This window comes from Gopherus flavomarginatus, chromosome 1 (genome assembly GCF_025201925.1).
Source record: "Gopherus flavomarginatus isolate rGopFla2 chromosome 1, rGopFla2.mat.asm, whole genome shotgun sequence".
NCBI classification, from domain to species: domain Eukaryota; kingdom Metazoa; phylum Chordata; order Testudines; family Testudinidae; genus Gopherus; species Gopherus flavomarginatus.
Window position 1 is genome coordinate 7,901,783 of NC_066617.1, and position 16,872 is coordinate 7,918,654.

At 41.3% G+C, this 16,872-nt stretch overlaps 1 protein-coding gene across 2 annotated transcripts in view; it reads right to left on the reverse strand.

Annotated features, from left to right (window-relative positions):
• Nucleotides 1–5,051: 5,051 nt before the first annotated feature.
• NET1 (neuroepithelial cell transforming 1) overlaps nucleotides 5,052–16,872 on the reverse strand; it is a 92,642-nt gene continuing 80,821 nt past the window's right edge. For both annotated transcript variants that reach the window (XM_050936891.1, XM_050936892.1), the window contains 9 exons: nucleotides 12,343–12,450; nucleotides 11,295–11,462; nucleotides 10,392–10,454; nucleotides 9,796–9,892; nucleotides 9,577–9,653; nucleotides 8,823–9,080; nucleotides 8,397–8,567; nucleotides 7,415–7,601; nucleotides 5,052–7,067 (listed from right to left, as the gene is read on the reverse strand). In XM_050936891.1, the coding sequence (XP_050792848.1) occupies nucleotides 6,667–7,067; nucleotides 7,415–7,601; nucleotides 8,397–8,567; nucleotides 8,823–9,080; nucleotides 9,577–9,653; nucleotides 9,796–9,892; nucleotides 10,392–10,454; nucleotides 11,295–11,462; nucleotides 12,343–12,450 (1,530 nt within the window). In that variant the 3' untranslated portion in view covers nucleotides 5,052–6,666. The remainder of the gene's footprint in view (nucleotides 7,068–7,414; nucleotides 7,602–8,396; nucleotides 8,568–8,822; nucleotides 9,081–9,576; nucleotides 9,654–9,795; nucleotides 9,893–10,391; nucleotides 10,455–11,294; nucleotides 11,463–12,342; nucleotides 12,451–16,872) is intronic.

Below are 16,872 nucleotides of genomic sequence, written 5' to 3' on the forward strand. Positions count from 1 at the left end.
GGGAAGCCAAGGCACAGAGTGGCTAAGTGACTTGCCCAAGGTCACACTGAAAGTCAGTGGCAGAGCAGGGACTTGAACCTAGGCCTTCCAGTTCAGTCCACTGGCCCATCCTGCTTCGCTTGATGGGCTCTAACTTTGGGCGGCGCAACTGTAATACAAATGATTGTAGTGGCAGAATCTGGCTGCGCAGTTGTAGAGGGTTTATATGCACTTCAAACGAAAATGGAGAGTGTCCTGGCTTCATGTCTTTCCTTCTGCGAGCTCTGCTCTTGCAGTTACTCTGTCTCATAGCACTGGATGGGGACCCAGGACACGGGGGTTCTAAAGGGCTTTGAGAGCTGTGGATGGAAAGCTCTAGGTGCTAGTATTAGTCTTCTCATCAAGGGATGAACATTACAGGGAGAGCATTACAATGAGACCGCTTCTGGCATGCTAAATTCTCTTCCCTCAGTGGCCTTGTTTCTTATCTGAACCAGTTACTTTACTGAAGAACAGGCGCTGGTGGAAGAGGCAGCCATCAGCAACGGCTGTTGCAAGGAATCTAATTAATTCACAACTTTCTGTGGCTTTTACCAACAGGAACAACTCATCAGCAGGCTTCAGTAACTCATCGTCCACTTCCTCATCCAAGTCATTAATGCAGCTATTAACTAGCAACCTACTATCAGCCTGCCTTCACTTGGTGTAGCAGCTAGGCGGGAGGACACCCTGCTTATTACTCTATTCCATGGAAGAACTTTGCTGAAGCATATTGATTTTCCATCATTGTTTGCAGTGATGTTGCCAGGATGTTGGAGCCACAAGGTGGATGAGGTAACAGCTTTTATTGGACCAACGTCTGTTGGGAAAGAAACACACAGTTGAGTTCCACAGAGCGCTTCTTCAGGACCTGTGTGGCCTTCGAAAGCTTGTCCCTCTGATCCACTAAAAGCTATTACCTCACAAACCTTCCCTTGCAGGAGCTCCGGTGGCTTGACCCGATCATGTCCTACTTACCCCAGGTTATGGTGGTGGCTGAAGCTACACATGATCCTGTATCCTTTATTCCCGCCAGCAGAGAGAAAGGATGGCTCTGTGGTTAAAGCACATGAATGGCAGTCAGGAGCCCAGCACTTCATTCCTGCCTCTACCACAGACGTCCCATGTGACCCACGCCACACAGGGCCTGGTTTTCAGCAGCCCATTTGAAGTCAATGGCACCTGCGGGGTGGGAGAGGTCATATGAGACGAGATAATGAACTTGCAGCAGCAGGCTCAGTAGAAAGTAAGGTGAGTGCTTGTTCAGGGAAACACCTGCCAGCACCAGTCTCACCTTAGGGTAGGGAGGGGGCCTATGCAGCTAGGTCAGAGCAATCCCATTTCACTGATGTAGACGGGACAGCGAGAGTAGCTCCGACAGACCCGGTTAGACGATGCCCCATGACACAGCTAAGCCCTTTATCGTCTCCTGAACAAGGAGCTGGGGCTGCTCATCTAGTCACCGGCTGTGTGGCTAGTTCATCTCCCTCATGCATGGCTAATACTTCTACTGCGTGTCCAGAAACTTCCAGCGTTAATTACTGACCGAGAAGCAACAACTAAGAATGGAAGTAAAGTTCCCACCCCGGGAGCACAACGTGTGCATGCATCTGCTTCCTTGAACGTGTCGGAGCAGCCGGGAGAAGAAAAGGGCTGTCACTTCTGCAAGAGTGGCTGAGTTTTTAAAGTACCGTAAAGAGCGAGGCGCACACATTGTAATTTCAGTGATAGTGCTCGGTGCTCCTGTAGCTTCTTCACCCCCGAGGCTCTGGTATTATTGATAAATTCACTTTAAAGGCAAATTTCATTCGCTCTTCCCAACTGATTTGCTGTCTGTGGCTAACTCAAGACAGCAGCCATCTCTTACTTGTTCTGACAGTCACTATCCAGGATTTTCCTGCTCTTCAGAGAGTAGCCACATGCCAGGCTAGCTGAGCTCTTTATTCTCGGAGAGTTAAAATGTTCACTTTTCCACACCTTGTGGATTGTTTCGTTTTTGTCAGCTAACAAGTTGATCTTTCTTCCAGGCCAGGAACTGCCTGGAAAACAGGATCATCCATTGAAAACCCCACTGGGAAAGACTCCCACATTAGTCACCACCAGTTGTGACTTGTTTGGATTTTGAAATTTGAGTTTTGCACCCTTACACCGAGTAAAGTGTCTTACTCCACACAGCTCCTCTACCAGATATGTAGTTCAGAGGTCGGGTAGCTGCCAGGGAAATATTATTGGAATGTCTGCTAAAGCTCTTTGCCAAATGTCCCGACACTGTTCTGGGGAAAGAGGCACTGGATCCTAAGTCCCTCTCCCAAACACACATGAATGTATCCTATTGCTTACCCTTTCTTCGATACTTGCAGGTAGTAATCTTTTGCTTCTATCAAAGTATTGCAAAACAAGAGATTCCTTTCTAGGTGGTGTTTTTTCAAAATGGGACAGTGAGCCATTCTGATCTGTAAGAGAGCAAAATGAGCATCTATCTTAGTAGTGCATACGGACCCAAACCGTTGTTTTCGAATACACACATCTGGTTCTTAAGACCCCCTTTCCTGTTTATGAGAGCTCACACCCTGGCTGGGTCTACACGAAACTTTTCCCCCCTAACATTTCTGACAATTGCTACCTCCCAGACAGCATGGCTGGGGACAGTAGATGGTTTCCCCATGTGCTCCAGTGCTGCTCAGAGCAGAGCTAGGGAACACGACTAGAGCACCAGTAGATCTGCAGCAATGATTGCAATGATGGAATATTTTAAGAAAAAAATGATCTAATGTGACTAGGCCTCTGTGTTTAAAAGCCTGGAGTGAACTTTACAGGAAGTGAAGGGAATTCTGTAACCAGGTAAATGCAGGCTATGTTTGTGTTCTGGACAGGGTCAAGGACAATGTCAGCACTCAAACATTAACCCAATCCTAACTATCCAATCCAATATCTGTTGTATGGGTTATATAGCATCAGTTGTCTTATTCATTGGATGATCACTGTCTTTTCCGAATGGAATCCTTGTTAAATATGCCCTACTCCATCTGAATCTGATTTTCCAGAGATCACATAGGTAGAGCAACTCAATTACTGCTCTTAGATAGTCAGTCTCAATGCTCCAAGAGATTCAGGAGTGCCACACCACCTCTCCCTTTGGCTTTCATTAGAAGATTGTGTCTATTTCTTGGTTGGTTGTTTAAATGAGTTATTTATAAATCTTTGCTAAGTAAGGATCTTCCCCCGGCCCCTCCTCCGCATTTTTACCAGGTGAGTTTGAAAGCAGTATCAGGATCATCTTTACACCTCGGTGGAATGTCTGTAGAGTTCTCTCTGATATGTCTGGGTCCAGTCTGGTTTCAGGGGAATAACTGGAAGCTACCACCTCTCTGATACTTGGGGAATGGAGAGAAGAGAAATTAAGTGAACTTTGTCCATGGTCACACAGTATTGTTTGTTCTTTGTTGGCCCCATTAACAAAAAGCATGTCTGTAGAGATGGTTTTCAAATGCGCCAACATCTGATTGGCAAAGCAAGCTCTCTCTGTGGACCAAGTACAGTATATCTTTACAGACTGTTCTAAACAAGGCATTCACCAAGTCTAAAACAGAGCCAAGTTTAAAAATGACTATGCCTGGTCCACCTCATCCAGGCAAAACATAATTATACCTGTTAGCCTAAAATATTTTGTAACAGTCTAGGCTATCAGTTCAACCCCAGGATGCACAGAGCCGTTCGATCTCAGGGAAAAGCCAGGGTGAAAAAAGAATAGAGGGTCTATTTCGGGGCACTGACACCATCATCATCACTGGCTTACATAGATATTTTTGCATCTGTAATTCCAGGAGTTGAGAAAATTAAAAACACACTGCTTGAATGAAGCAATTTGGGTTGTATGCTCCTTTATAAAATGAGTTCTGCATGTGTCATGCATGAAAGCTTGCTGTGGTGAGTTCCATTTTGGAATCGCAAAGCAGTAAAAACTAGGCTTGTGTCTAGCCAAGTGTTCGAGTTATTGGTGCAAAGCTACTGGTCATTCTTAGCCTTCCCAGCATAGACATCATGAAGTCCTTTGCAAGCTGGAGAGAGGACTCTGATCACAACCAGCAAAGACTCCCAGGAATTGCAGAGCCCACATCTCACGCTAGGCAATGACATTGGTGACAATGACATCAGTGTTTGCAGATTTACAGCAATGTGCCCTGTCCCTTCTTATGGCACCTCATTCTGTAAAACCCCTTATCATGTGAGTAGCTCTTCTGAACACAAGTAGTCCCATTGCTTTGGGTAGGTCCACTTTGAGAGAGGGTTTTTTAAATCAGTAACATACCCTGGAATCAGTAACTCACAGCCCAAAATGCTGTTATAAGTAGGGGCATTGCCAGCAGATCAAGGGATGTGATCATTCCCCCTCTATTAGACATTGGTGAGACCTCATCTGGAGTACTGTGTCCAGTTTTGGACCCCACATTACAAGAAGAATGTGGAAAAATTGGAAAGAGTCCAGCGGAGGGCAACAAAATGATTAGGGGGCTGGAGCACATGACTTGTGAGGAGAGGCTGCGGGAACTGGGATTGTTTAGTCTGCAGAAGAGAAGAATGAGGGGGGGATTTGATAGCTGCTTTCAATTACCTGAAAGTGGGTTCTAAAGAGGATGGAGCTAAACTGTTCTCAGTGGTACTCGATGATAGAACAAGGAGTAATGGTCTCAAGTTGCATTGGGGGAGGTTTAGGTTGGATATTAGGAAAAACTTTTTCACTAGGAGGCTGGTGAAGCACTGGAATGGGTTACCTAGGAGGTGGCAGAATCTCCTTCCTTAGGAGCTTTTAAGGTCAGGCTTGACAAAGCCCTGGCTGGGATGATTTAGTTGGGGATAGGTCCTGCTTTGAGCAGGGGGTTGGACTAGATGACCTCCTGAGGTCCCTTCCAACCGGTATTCTATGATTCCAAAGAATACTGCTTCTTGAGAGGCATGATATTTGTGATGAGGAGGATTTACTCAGGGATATTTCCACTTCCCCCTTTGCATCAACATACACAATACAAGCGAGATGCTGTCAGGAATTTAATTGTACTTGGCACTTTAAACTGTACAGTACATTTACAGAGAACCATTCATTTTGTTGTGTCTATTTACATTCTCTTCCAATTTTACCACTGCCAGCCCAACAGCTTGCACATAATAACTCTTTATATCTGAGTTACAGACTCTTGAAGACTGATTCATGTAATGCTTTAGTATCCTTATTATGTGCTTTCATTACTGTCTTAATGATAGGAAAAAACCTTATCATTTGAATTGCAGCTGTTGCCACTTTGTATAATTGTTCCTACGCCATTTTGCAGCATAAGGCTTACTGAGTTACTTTCGTTCATCCCTATGATTATTAAGGCCACCAAAAATGTGTCAACTTTGTTGTTATTACACGTATAAATACTTGATCACTTTCCATTTCTTTTCTCCATAACATCACATCCTCTCTCTTCTCCATTCTTCTATGACATACAATATACCCTCATGTTTGCCTCCAAAACTGTCTTTCCTATTCCAATGAACTTAAGACATTTTGCCACATAAAGCAAACAAACTTTCTCTTCTCCACTATTTGCCACTGTCAATGCTTCTCTCCACCCAAACCTTCTGCGACATTCTTAAAGCCTTCAGCTCTTACCAACACAGTTCTCTTTCAGTAGTCAAGAGCACACACAAGCCATTTACCTTGCTTATAATCAACACAAAATGCTACACTGAGTAAGTTGTCTTCCCTTATTTCTATCAGCTGAAAACGCTATGGCTTGGTTTCATTTTGCAAAGTTTTGAATTGACTGTAAAAAATAGAAAAAAAAAATATATATACACACACACGCACACAAAACCAAAAACAGAATGACATTTTTGAACAAAAAAGGTCAAATACTTAGAGAAAATGCCAAGTTCAAAGTCTTAAAATACAATACATTGAAATAATTAAAAATGCAAAACAAAAAATTCTAAAAAACCCTATTTTAAAATATAAAAAATTAAATACCTGGCAGGTTATGTAAATGAAAATAAGGAATGTACAGTGAGCAAACAAAGACGAAGAGTTCCAGTAGGTAAAATGGAAAACTCATTGAACCTGGGGTCTGTTTTTTAAAACGTTGTATTGCATGAAATAAAATAATCAAACACTGCAAAACATGCATCTCATAAGAATAAGGATACAAAATTGCTCAGATTTAAGTTCTAATTTAAAAGTTCTTTTGCAACATTGATCCAAAAGTTGTGACTGGTGCATAGCCTGAAACTTGCTGGATTTCCCTCAAGGGAGCAGATTTACATTATCGCCAATACAGATTACTTGATGTTTTCCAGTTTCAAATACGGTACCATACCACTGCTTTGGAAAACTGAAGTCTACTCTTCAAGTCTGCCATTAAATAACAGTCAAAAGCACAAGAACTTTTGAATTGTTTATTTCACACTAAAAATCTGAATCAAGGTTGCCATATCTTCTTCAAAAAACAGACTCCAGCTCAACAGTGTTAACTGCATACCAGTAGCTGCCATTAAACAAATACATTTATTTCAGCAGAGTAATCCCATTATGCTCACGTTACAAGAAGAAAAATGTACACATTATTTATAAATAAACAGTCCTTCTGCTAGGAAATCCCTGGGCTCCTTTTACACTAATGTTTCTTTCCGCTTGCTGCTTAACGGCTTCTCCCTTGTTCTTTTGTGCCCAGATTGCGTTCGGTGCGTTTTCATGCTCTTAGCTTCCTCCGTGTCCATAATGGATCCACACTCTGATGTGTTTTCATCTAGTTCCATCTGAACCACACCAGACATAGAGGACTGCCTCCTCTGGACTTTGACGTTGGAAGCAGATGGGTTGTTCTCTTCAGACTCTTCACTGAGCTCGGGCAATTCTTTCAGGTCTGCTGGAGCAGCAGTCCGCTGGAAGGGTGCGATGGCTGTTCTGATACAATTAAACCACTGCTGCTTGTGGAAGATATCATTGGCCTGCAGTGTGTGGGACTGGCCAGAAGAAGGGTCTTGGAATCGAACTCTGAAGATATTTTTAGCTAAAGGTAATCGTAAGAAAAGAAAAATCAGTTCTGCAAATTAACACTTACGGATTCTATTGAGACTAAACATATGTACAGCTACGGTTATGGAGGAATTTCTCAAAACATGTGCATTGAACAGAGAATGCGAAGCATCTAGTCTGCACCCTTGATTTCACCATTTCAGACACAATTCACTTATGACTGCGTAAAGGCAGGTCACACATATTTCCTGCCTGCTCTCTGAGTGGGACTTAAAGGGCAGACAATTACTAAGCCCTCCCAACGTTTTAACACAATTCCTTTACACTGAGTGGCTTGACAAGTATGCATTACTAATGAGGACTAATTGGCTTGTTGTGTACCTTTATCTGAATTGCCAAAAGCCCCTCTGAAGGACCCTCCCATTTTCACATCGCCATCCTGCAGATCCTCCAGTACCAGCTCCTGAACTGGGATCGGTTGTCTGTACACCTGGTAAGAGTGACGCTCATTACGAGTGACTGGCCGAGTTAAAACCAGGATGTCTTGGAAGAGGAAAACGTATAGTTTCTAAAAGAGGGAAAAAAACCAGACAAGCCTTGTTGGAATGTTTGCATTTATAGTCTTAGATTAAAACATATTCTCAAAATAGTCACATCACTCTGGCTTGAGGCTACACTAACGTCGGTGCTACCTACATGAACCTCATTAAATGGCCTGTTATAGTATCGCCGCAGTAATACATGACCTCTGACAATATTATTTTCATAAGACTGTGGGCCTGAATCTGCTCTTTGCGTATGTCCACCATTCATTATGAAGCTATATACAGTGTTGTTGACAAGCTAGTGCAGTGCTATCAGATGCTGCTGTAATTAAGATTACTTGGGGAGAAGATAAACTGTTGTCACTTCATTTCCACTCAAGCAGCTCTGTGCAGACAGCATTTGTTTGGAAGAGCTTAAGGGTCACATTACATCACTGGGAATGTCATGATACCTTCAAAGTAAATGTTTAGACAGGAAATCCTTTTTGATTGAGGGCTAAATGCATAGCATGCTTTCTTTGGTAGTTTGATGCTAATGATTTTGCAATATCTGAAGGCCCTTAGAAATCCTGGCAACAGTCAGCTTTCCTGTAAACTTAAAATAAAGCAAGACATCACATGAATTCCCTTTTTATGTATTCTGGATTTGTTAGTACCCTCTAAAATTAGGGCTAAGGGCTTAAAGGATCCCTGCTCTGCTCCGGCTAACAAACAGCTTTAATCTACCCTTCTCCAGAGGTGGGGATGGAGGGGGAGGAAAGCTCCCAATTTCAAGCTTTCAAATTAACGTAAAACACCAATAATGAGACAAAACTTACATGCCCATTCTTATTCTTCAGCTCCCCATGGCACAGTAACACTTTGCTGGCTTCGATTCTAGGGTCCTTCTGCTTCTCGTCCAGATATTCCAGCTTGTCGATGTAATACTGACATTCCGATTCTCCCTTCTTCAAGTTGATATCAGACAGGACTCCTTGGATTATAGAGATCTATAAAACAAAATGTTTTAAAAGCTTGATTGGATGGGGATTTATGCTTTAGTTTACCCATTCTTTAAGCTCCGCTATAATAACTGGCTTTGATCCAATAGGAGCTCAGGACAAATCACTCACTGAATTTCACTGGAGTTCCATTTGCAGGATTGGGCCGGTTGTGAAAACCGTACCACTCCATGATTTAGGATTTAAGAGCTTTCTTATAACCCCAGAGTTATATGGTTACGTAATAGCTTCCTCATTACTTACTGCTTCTTCCAAAATCTGGACATCAGCATGGTCTTTAGGAGTATGTTTAAGAATTTCTTTTAAGAGCAGTGGATATTTCACCAGCCGACTTCGAGGAATATCTAGGAAGCTCCAGAGGTCTAGCTTGCGACTGAAAGGGGATTCAAGACAGCGCTGAAGGAAGTCCTGGACTCTACGGTCTTGCTTCTTCTGATCCAGAAGAGCTTTGGCTGCCAATTGGTTACTGCAGTAACCTTTGTAGGCATTGAGTCCTGGTAACTGAAAGGACAACAGAGCAACATTTATGAATTAGATTCTTTTGAGGGAAGTATTGACCCATAGGAACATGTCACACTTATGCAATTGGATTATCTCTTAACAGAATATTTGGTTTTAACTTAAAACAAATTAGAGATTTAAATTGCATATGTGCAGTTAATTTGTGGGGGGAATGGAAGCTTCACATTCTGCATCTAATCCTTTGACGTTTGAGGTTAAACTGTGGTAAGCGTCCTGCAATCACCTCACTTACAAAGGGGCCACAAAATACAGACACTGCAAATGTAAGTCAATGTGGGGATGAAATTCTGGCCACTGGTGTCAAAGGGCTCCCATTGATTTCAGTGTAGCCAGGGATTTCACTCGAGATCTTTAATTCAAGGCAACAAGAGCTTGTTGCTTTGTAACTTCTAACTTCAAACCTCATTTAAACTCATCATAGTTTTATGTCTGGTTTTCCCTGCTAATTAGAGTAAATAACCAAAGTGATACTCACCCATTTCACAAGTATGGGCCCTATCTGCTCCACTGTTCCATCAGGTCTTGTTGCTTCTCTTAGCCTTGCCAAGAAGTCTGAAATTTAGAAGCAAAAATAGGAAATGCCACAAGTGTCTCGGGTATGGGTCAGTAAGTCTTTAGGATTTGAATGAGAAAATACAGATTTTTTTAACCACTGTCCAAGACACTCCACTAAAAATTAAGTAGCTGCTCTTACCTTCATGCAGAGGGATATAAGAATCCAAGTCCCCAAATATGTGTGTAAGTTCCTCCTCCGCCATGATGGACAGTTTCAACATGGGGTCATGATAAGCCTGTCAAGGAAAGTGCCAAATTATGTCAAGATCCCCCCAAAGAAAGTTATTAAATGTATATTTGGGGAAATATTTGTAGCTCTACAGTTATCAAGAGTAGGAAGGTCTCATGTGCAACCATGCACTCATGGACGCTAACAGCAACAGTCCCACTGACTTCGATGAGTGCACAATTGAGCCTTATATACGGGTACTAGGACCACAAAAGTGAAGAAAAGATTCTAGCACCTAAACTGCTCCCAAGATGACTTTTCTATGGGGAAGAATACCCACAACAGATATTTGTGGAACTAGATTATTGCGAGTATCCTTTTCCAGCAGATTTATTATGAAACAATCCAGTACAATGACTGTAGGACTGATCACGTCACCATTTTTAATGCAATACACAGTGGGTTCAAAGCCTAGTGCTAATCCACACTGTTTGCACACGTGAACATGACCTCACTAAGCTTTTAGCTGTGACCACTCATCACAAGGAAAGAAGAAAAATACTAACCTTTCTGGCAAGCTTAAGATCCTCAATTAAATCCTGTTCTCCTCTGGACAGTTCATATATTGCCTGAGAGAGAGAGCAAGAGAGAGGGCAAGACACTGAGTTATTGCCTCATTTTAGAGCACAAAGTGAGCAATTCAGTCTAGCTGCTTTTTGAACGTGAACACCCTGTTATGTTATGTACTTTATACCCTGTTTCTGTTCAGTTTTTGATAAAACCATGAAGTGTGAGTAACAAATCAAAGTCTCTGCACTGTCTGAAACAAGCAAGGTTCAGCTGTGTACCACCTCGGTGTTACAATCCAAAGTAATTCCTCCCTCTTCCTTTGTGCTGAGAAAGGTACACTACTTGTAACTGTGAAAGCTCTGAAACTAACGGCCAAATTAAATCCTAGAACCTGCGTACTCATGACTTTTGCATATGAAGAGCAGAGATTTACCTGAAAAGAACGTGAAGGTCAAAATCCCAAAAGTCATTACTTAGTTTCTACTTACTCAACAGGAGGGCTGCCTAAAAACTAAGTATGCAAAGGCCTCACCATTTGGCCCTTAACCCACTGTCAAGAGCTTTTAGAGGAAGAAATCTGGCCTTAAAAAAGAACTCTCTAGTCTAACATTTCAAAAGTGACTAATGACTTCCGAGGTGTTGAGCACCACCTTCTGAAAAGCTGGGCTCCCATGGGGCATCTGAAGTTGGGCACCCGATGTAACTAATCAATTTAGCAATAGAATCTTTAATTTTCAGAAAGTTAGTACAAGTGGATCATTTCCCCTAAGTCAGGGCACACCGCAGAATACAATCACTTTAATGAGCAACAATTTCTCCCTCCTCCTTCATCTGCTTTCTCTTCTTCCAAACACGATAACTAAAGGCACCAAATGCCTACTGGTTGATTGACAGCCTACCTCCTGGCGTTTAATTTCTTTGGTGCTCAGAGTCTCTTTCATGTTGACATCTAACATCTCTGACCAAAGGACACTGTTTCTTCTTTTAGGAGGTGTTGGAGCAGCAGATCTGCTACATGACTTCTGAGAACAGCTGGGGGATTTGCTGTCACCACGGAGGGCAAATGACTATTGGAGGGAGAAAAAAATATATGAAAAGTTTATTTCTTATAGCTGTACATTAGTGTCATCCATACACCACTCCCATCCCCCCTTTGCTCTTCTGCCTAGAATAGGAAGACACACTCAGGAGATGCTTTTCCTCAAGTAAAAGGAGTATTTCATAACTGGTGATAAAACCCCTATGATCTGCAACTGCTAGACTCTTTCCTCGTATCCCTCTCACCACACTGTGAACCAGAAACACTTCTGGAGGAGGAAAAAAACTGAAACTAAAATCTAGTTACAAGGCACAAGGAAGCGCATAAATTAAGACTAATTCCACCTCTGGGTGCTGGTGACGCTAACAAGCTAATTGAGCATTGCTCTAGTGATCCGCAATGTCTCTACGTCTGGGTTCTACATCTAGTCTAGTGTAACTGTATTTACACACACAATACAATACATACCATGTACATTACTAGAATATGCACTGATTTGTGCATCAGTGGACTCCCTCCTTTTAAGCTGGTTTATTCCTTCCCCTTTGCTAAACTGCAAGCAACCTGGACATTTTATACTACTTCAATAAAACCAACAGAAGCAGCAATGTATTGACTGTCTTAACTCTTCACCCCTCTCAATGTGCTTGAGCGGCTCAGGAGTATAGAAGAGGTCATTCCTGGAGCACATCAGATTTGATCTGCATTTAGGGACCTCATCGCACTGAAGAGTTACTTATCAGGTGTACATTCAGGGGAGCTTCTTTCACCATGAGCCGGGGTGGTTTAGGAACCTGCAGCTCCTTTCTGTGCACTGATTTGGCATGGGTCAGTTTCCCAAGAGATGCCTTGAAATTATGGCATCAATTCCACAGGGCATATTGCTTCCATATTCATATATTCTTTACCTGTATTGTCTGACCAAAACGCCGGACTGCACCATTTCTTACAGGGGAGATCAAGTTCGCCAAGGATGTGACCCGAGCTAGAGGCCGAATCCTCTTATTACTTGGCTCCTGTAAGTTATAAACAAGACAAGAACAAACTGTACTAACTGCGGTTTACTTAGCCTTGACATATCAGTGCTGCCCAGACTTGTTTAAGGCATAAACAGATTTACAGGTTTCAAAACAGAGAAAAGCACAGTGCTTTGACGCAGTCGTCCCTCTTAAAGTCAAACCTGAAACTGTCAATATTTAAACATGGACGTCACACTCAAGTTGCAAACAAGTTGTCCAGTGTTGCAAGAGGCCGGGGTAAAGGAATCCATTATAATCAGGATGTTCAAAATTAGTTTTGAACAGTAAATAGGTAAGGCTCAGTGTGGCTTCACTTTTCTTGTGAACAGTTGGAGATACATACACCTCAGCTGGTGTGACCTGTCACTACTCCACTGATTGAGCTATGGCAAAATTTACACCAGATGAGGATCTGCCCTTTTAGTGTTAGAACTGTGTGTTTTCTCCCAACGAGAACATGTTTTCCATTCTTTTATTTTATTCTGAAGGCAGGAGGCATAAAGAACAGCCAGAGTGCAAGGCAGTTTTATGTAGCTAATATAACAAATGGCAGAACATGCTGAACATTCCAGTGATGTACAGGTAAACATGGTGGGAGAAGTCAGCTGATTAAATGTAAAGCCTTCAGCCTAGGAGATATTTTTCTAAAATGATAACAGGTTCTCTTTCATATCATTTAACTCTGAAAAGCAAAGTTGTTGATTTTGCATAACACTGATTTGTGCAACGAGTGTCGTCAATAAGTATTAAAAAAATCCATTCCAGTGGAAGCACCTCCACAGATGGAAAGTCATCATCTCATTGCAGCCTGTAGGCTCTCAACATCAGATATGATTTTAATGAAATAATCAAGCGAGGGTAATGACAACCGTAAGATTCCTGATATAGAGGAACTGTCAAGAAGAAAAGATGTGCACAATGGCAGGTAAGGCAAGGACGGAATGAAAGTTTGATGCTAGAAGAAAAATTGCAAGACCAGGCAAAGTATTCTGGTATTGCATACATAAAAATAATTGCAAGTTATCTATAGTGAATGGCACTGCTGAAATTGACTGCCTGATCACAGTGATACTTCAGTTAAAGTTTACTATTATGTTTACTTCATTAGACAACAAATGTAATGAGTTAACCTAATTAACTATGTTATCAAGGTCTTATCAGCCACTTTTGGTTAATTATGGTGGATTCATCCCTAGTAAGTAGGAAAAAAAAAAAAAAGGTGGAGCATGAAAAGATTACATAAGTGACTGAGATGGGGGGCCCTACAGTCTCCATTTCCTGTCTCAGATTGCAAAGAAAGTACCAAAAGCCATAGACGTTCTTTGCTTCTGTGCAGTAACGGTAGGGACAAACCCAAAGAAGGAGAAAAGGAACATGCGGCACTGGAACTGGATTTGGAAGAGTGCCACTGAAGGCAGAGGCATTACACTGGGGTAAAACCTGGGTAAAGGAGATCAGACTGAGGCCACACTATGAATAGCAACCATATCTTCCCATATACAATATTAAGCAAGAGATGAGTTAGGGGAAGATATAAATGAAGTCTTTAGAGCTGTAGGGGGAAAAAGCAGCACTTAAATTTCAGTAAGAACAGGAGCATCAGCTATAGGATGAAAAGAATTTCAGCACAGTATAAGATAACTGAGGCCCCATTCTAACAATCTTAAAACAACTAAGATATTATAGGTGTCAGAAAAGAACGGCAAATAGGGTGAACCAGATGGCCTGATTTTATAGGGACAGTCCCGATATTCAGGGCTTTGTCTTATACAGGCACCTATCACCCCCCATCCCTGTCCCGATTTTTCACACTTGCTATCTGGTCACCCTAGCTGCAAACAAAATGACATTAAGACTAGGAAGTTGGTTATCCATTTCATTTATGCTTAACATACTGGTCCCAGTGACCATTATTTGCAATGGAAGACCAATTTAACAGTACTAAATACAGAGTCCATCAGCAAAGAGATTATTCAAACTTTTAGAAAGGTCTGGCCCGTATTCTTTGGAAGAGAGGGCACCTTAATGAATTATAAAAGTCTCTGAAGGGAGCATTGGGATGGATTCTACAGTTCTATTTAACTTTATATCAAAGTACCAGAATGAGGGAACAGAAGCTAAGAAAGGCTTGAGAGTTAGTGAGGAACATAAGCAGAATTTATACAGACAATAACCAAATATGCAGATCTACCAAGAATAGAAATACAAATGAGGAGAGAAGGAAGAATGTGGCACCGAAAGTGAATAGTGTAAGAAATCTCAGTGCTTCAGATGGGATGTGTGTATAATATTTTTCAACTCACTCTGATAAAGGGTCAAAGGAACAGACTTTCTAGATCTGAGATACGACACACTATATGCACTAATGCACACATGTGAATGTCTTTGCAGCACATCTGTGCAAGACTGAAGTGACACATGCATATGCACAAGGTCTGGCAGAAGGCATTCCTTTCCATTTGCTAAGACAGTACAAAGGGGCTCCCTGTTTGAATGGATTTATAAATTACCACTCTTCAGAACAGATAAGTTGATACAAACAGACATGCCAACACTAGAGTGAAGTGAAAACAGCAAAAGTACTTCTCTTCCTAAACCAAGAATAAAGCCATGCCCCCAAAGTACTCTTGTGCATTAAGGAAGAAAGAATTTTGCACAAACCACCACCAGTAAGAAATTAGCACAATCAGAAAGCTTTCTAGATAAACATGCCCTCCACCAAGGAATTCAAAGCCAGAGAGGCTTGACTACATGGAGAGAGAAAAATCGCCCCAAACAGAAACCACCATACACCACAAAAACCTGTTTTCCTTCCTCAAAGAATAAATACTGCATTTTGCTATGATCTCACATCTGTATTTCAGCTTTGGGTTTAACTCCACATTAGGCCAAGTTCATCCCTGAGGTAAACTTCATTAGTTTCAATTGAACTTATATTAGGGATGATATTGGCCCAGTATTTAAAAGTACTGCATTTGGAAACAATAAATAGTCCGACGCTGGGAAGCTCTACTTATGGAAATCTACAGTTTTAAGAAAAGATTAACATTTATTAAACTTTCTTGTGTTTTAGTTAAGTGTCAGTGCTGCAATAGCTAACAGCATGTCTCTTTCCATTTGAAAAACCAGTTTTTCAAGGCCTTTTTTTGGTTTTTGTTTTAAAAAAAAGTATCTGGGCTAGACATTGCAGGCAAAGATTTGAGGTTGAAAGCAAAGCTTTCGCATTCCATTCAGAAGGCAGAAGAGGCAGAGAACAATTAGAAGTTTCCAAGTCCTTATCCTTCACAGGTACAAAATTTGTCACATTTTAAAAAGCCACATTTTGTAGCTGATTCAGTCTAAAGTGGTTTCTGTTTTTCGAGTGCAAAAGGACTTAAGAGCCTGCACTGTGTACAGTATTTCCTCCACAGTAATTCTTACTATTTTTACAAGGATCATTTACTACATCAAGTGTAGTTATACATTCTACATACAAGGGCATACAAACATAGGAAAAGTTGGTGACAAATTGAAAAAATATTCACAGCACAAATTACTGCCAAATATTACCAGTGAGATTCAAAAGGGACTGAACTCACTAGTTCAAATATGGTCTCTGTCAGAAGTAAATGCTATCTGAGAATTATTTAAAGATTTATGTGAAATGAGTCTGCTTGTGCTCAGCCCAATTCTTAGCAGATAGCTGTCCACATCTCAAACTGAGTTTCAGCAGAGGCCAAGGATTGAACTGACACATAAATTAAACCACCTTCTCACTTCCTTGCAGTGAAGAAAGTGATAAGGGTAGAGGGGGAAGCATTGTGCTGTACCTCTTTGGTGGATAAAGGACTTCTCTGGCTGGTGACAGCAACTGAGTACTGACACCCCAACCAAAAATAACTATTTCATGTCCAATACACAGCCGAACTTTCATAGTATCCTACAACACATAAATCCATACAAGGATACAGATTTATTCCTTAAACTGTTTTTACCTTGTTTATTTCACAACTCTCTTAGCATCTATTTTTTCTTATATATTATGAAACGACAGTAGTGACTCCTTAGCTGAGGTTGCATTTATGTTTCCCGACTTAAAGCAGGATAACTGTTTTAGAAACTGACGCTCAAAGAACTTTAATAGGATGTCTTGGGTCAAATAGACTTTTACTGCAGAATTGACTTTTTTATAATATACATCTTTTAACAAGATGATACCGTAGGCAGTACATTTCTACTGGATTACTGGACTTGTGTCTTGTGTCAACACACAAGGTATGCAATAATCCTCCAGGAATGCAATGGGACTGACTTACACAACATTAAGGTTGCAAAGCTTTTAAAAAAAAATAACCTTGTTTACACACATAGTAAACACCTTAATAAAAAAAATCTGCAAAGCAGCCAATAAAAAATAATGCGTGAGTCATTAAATAGGAT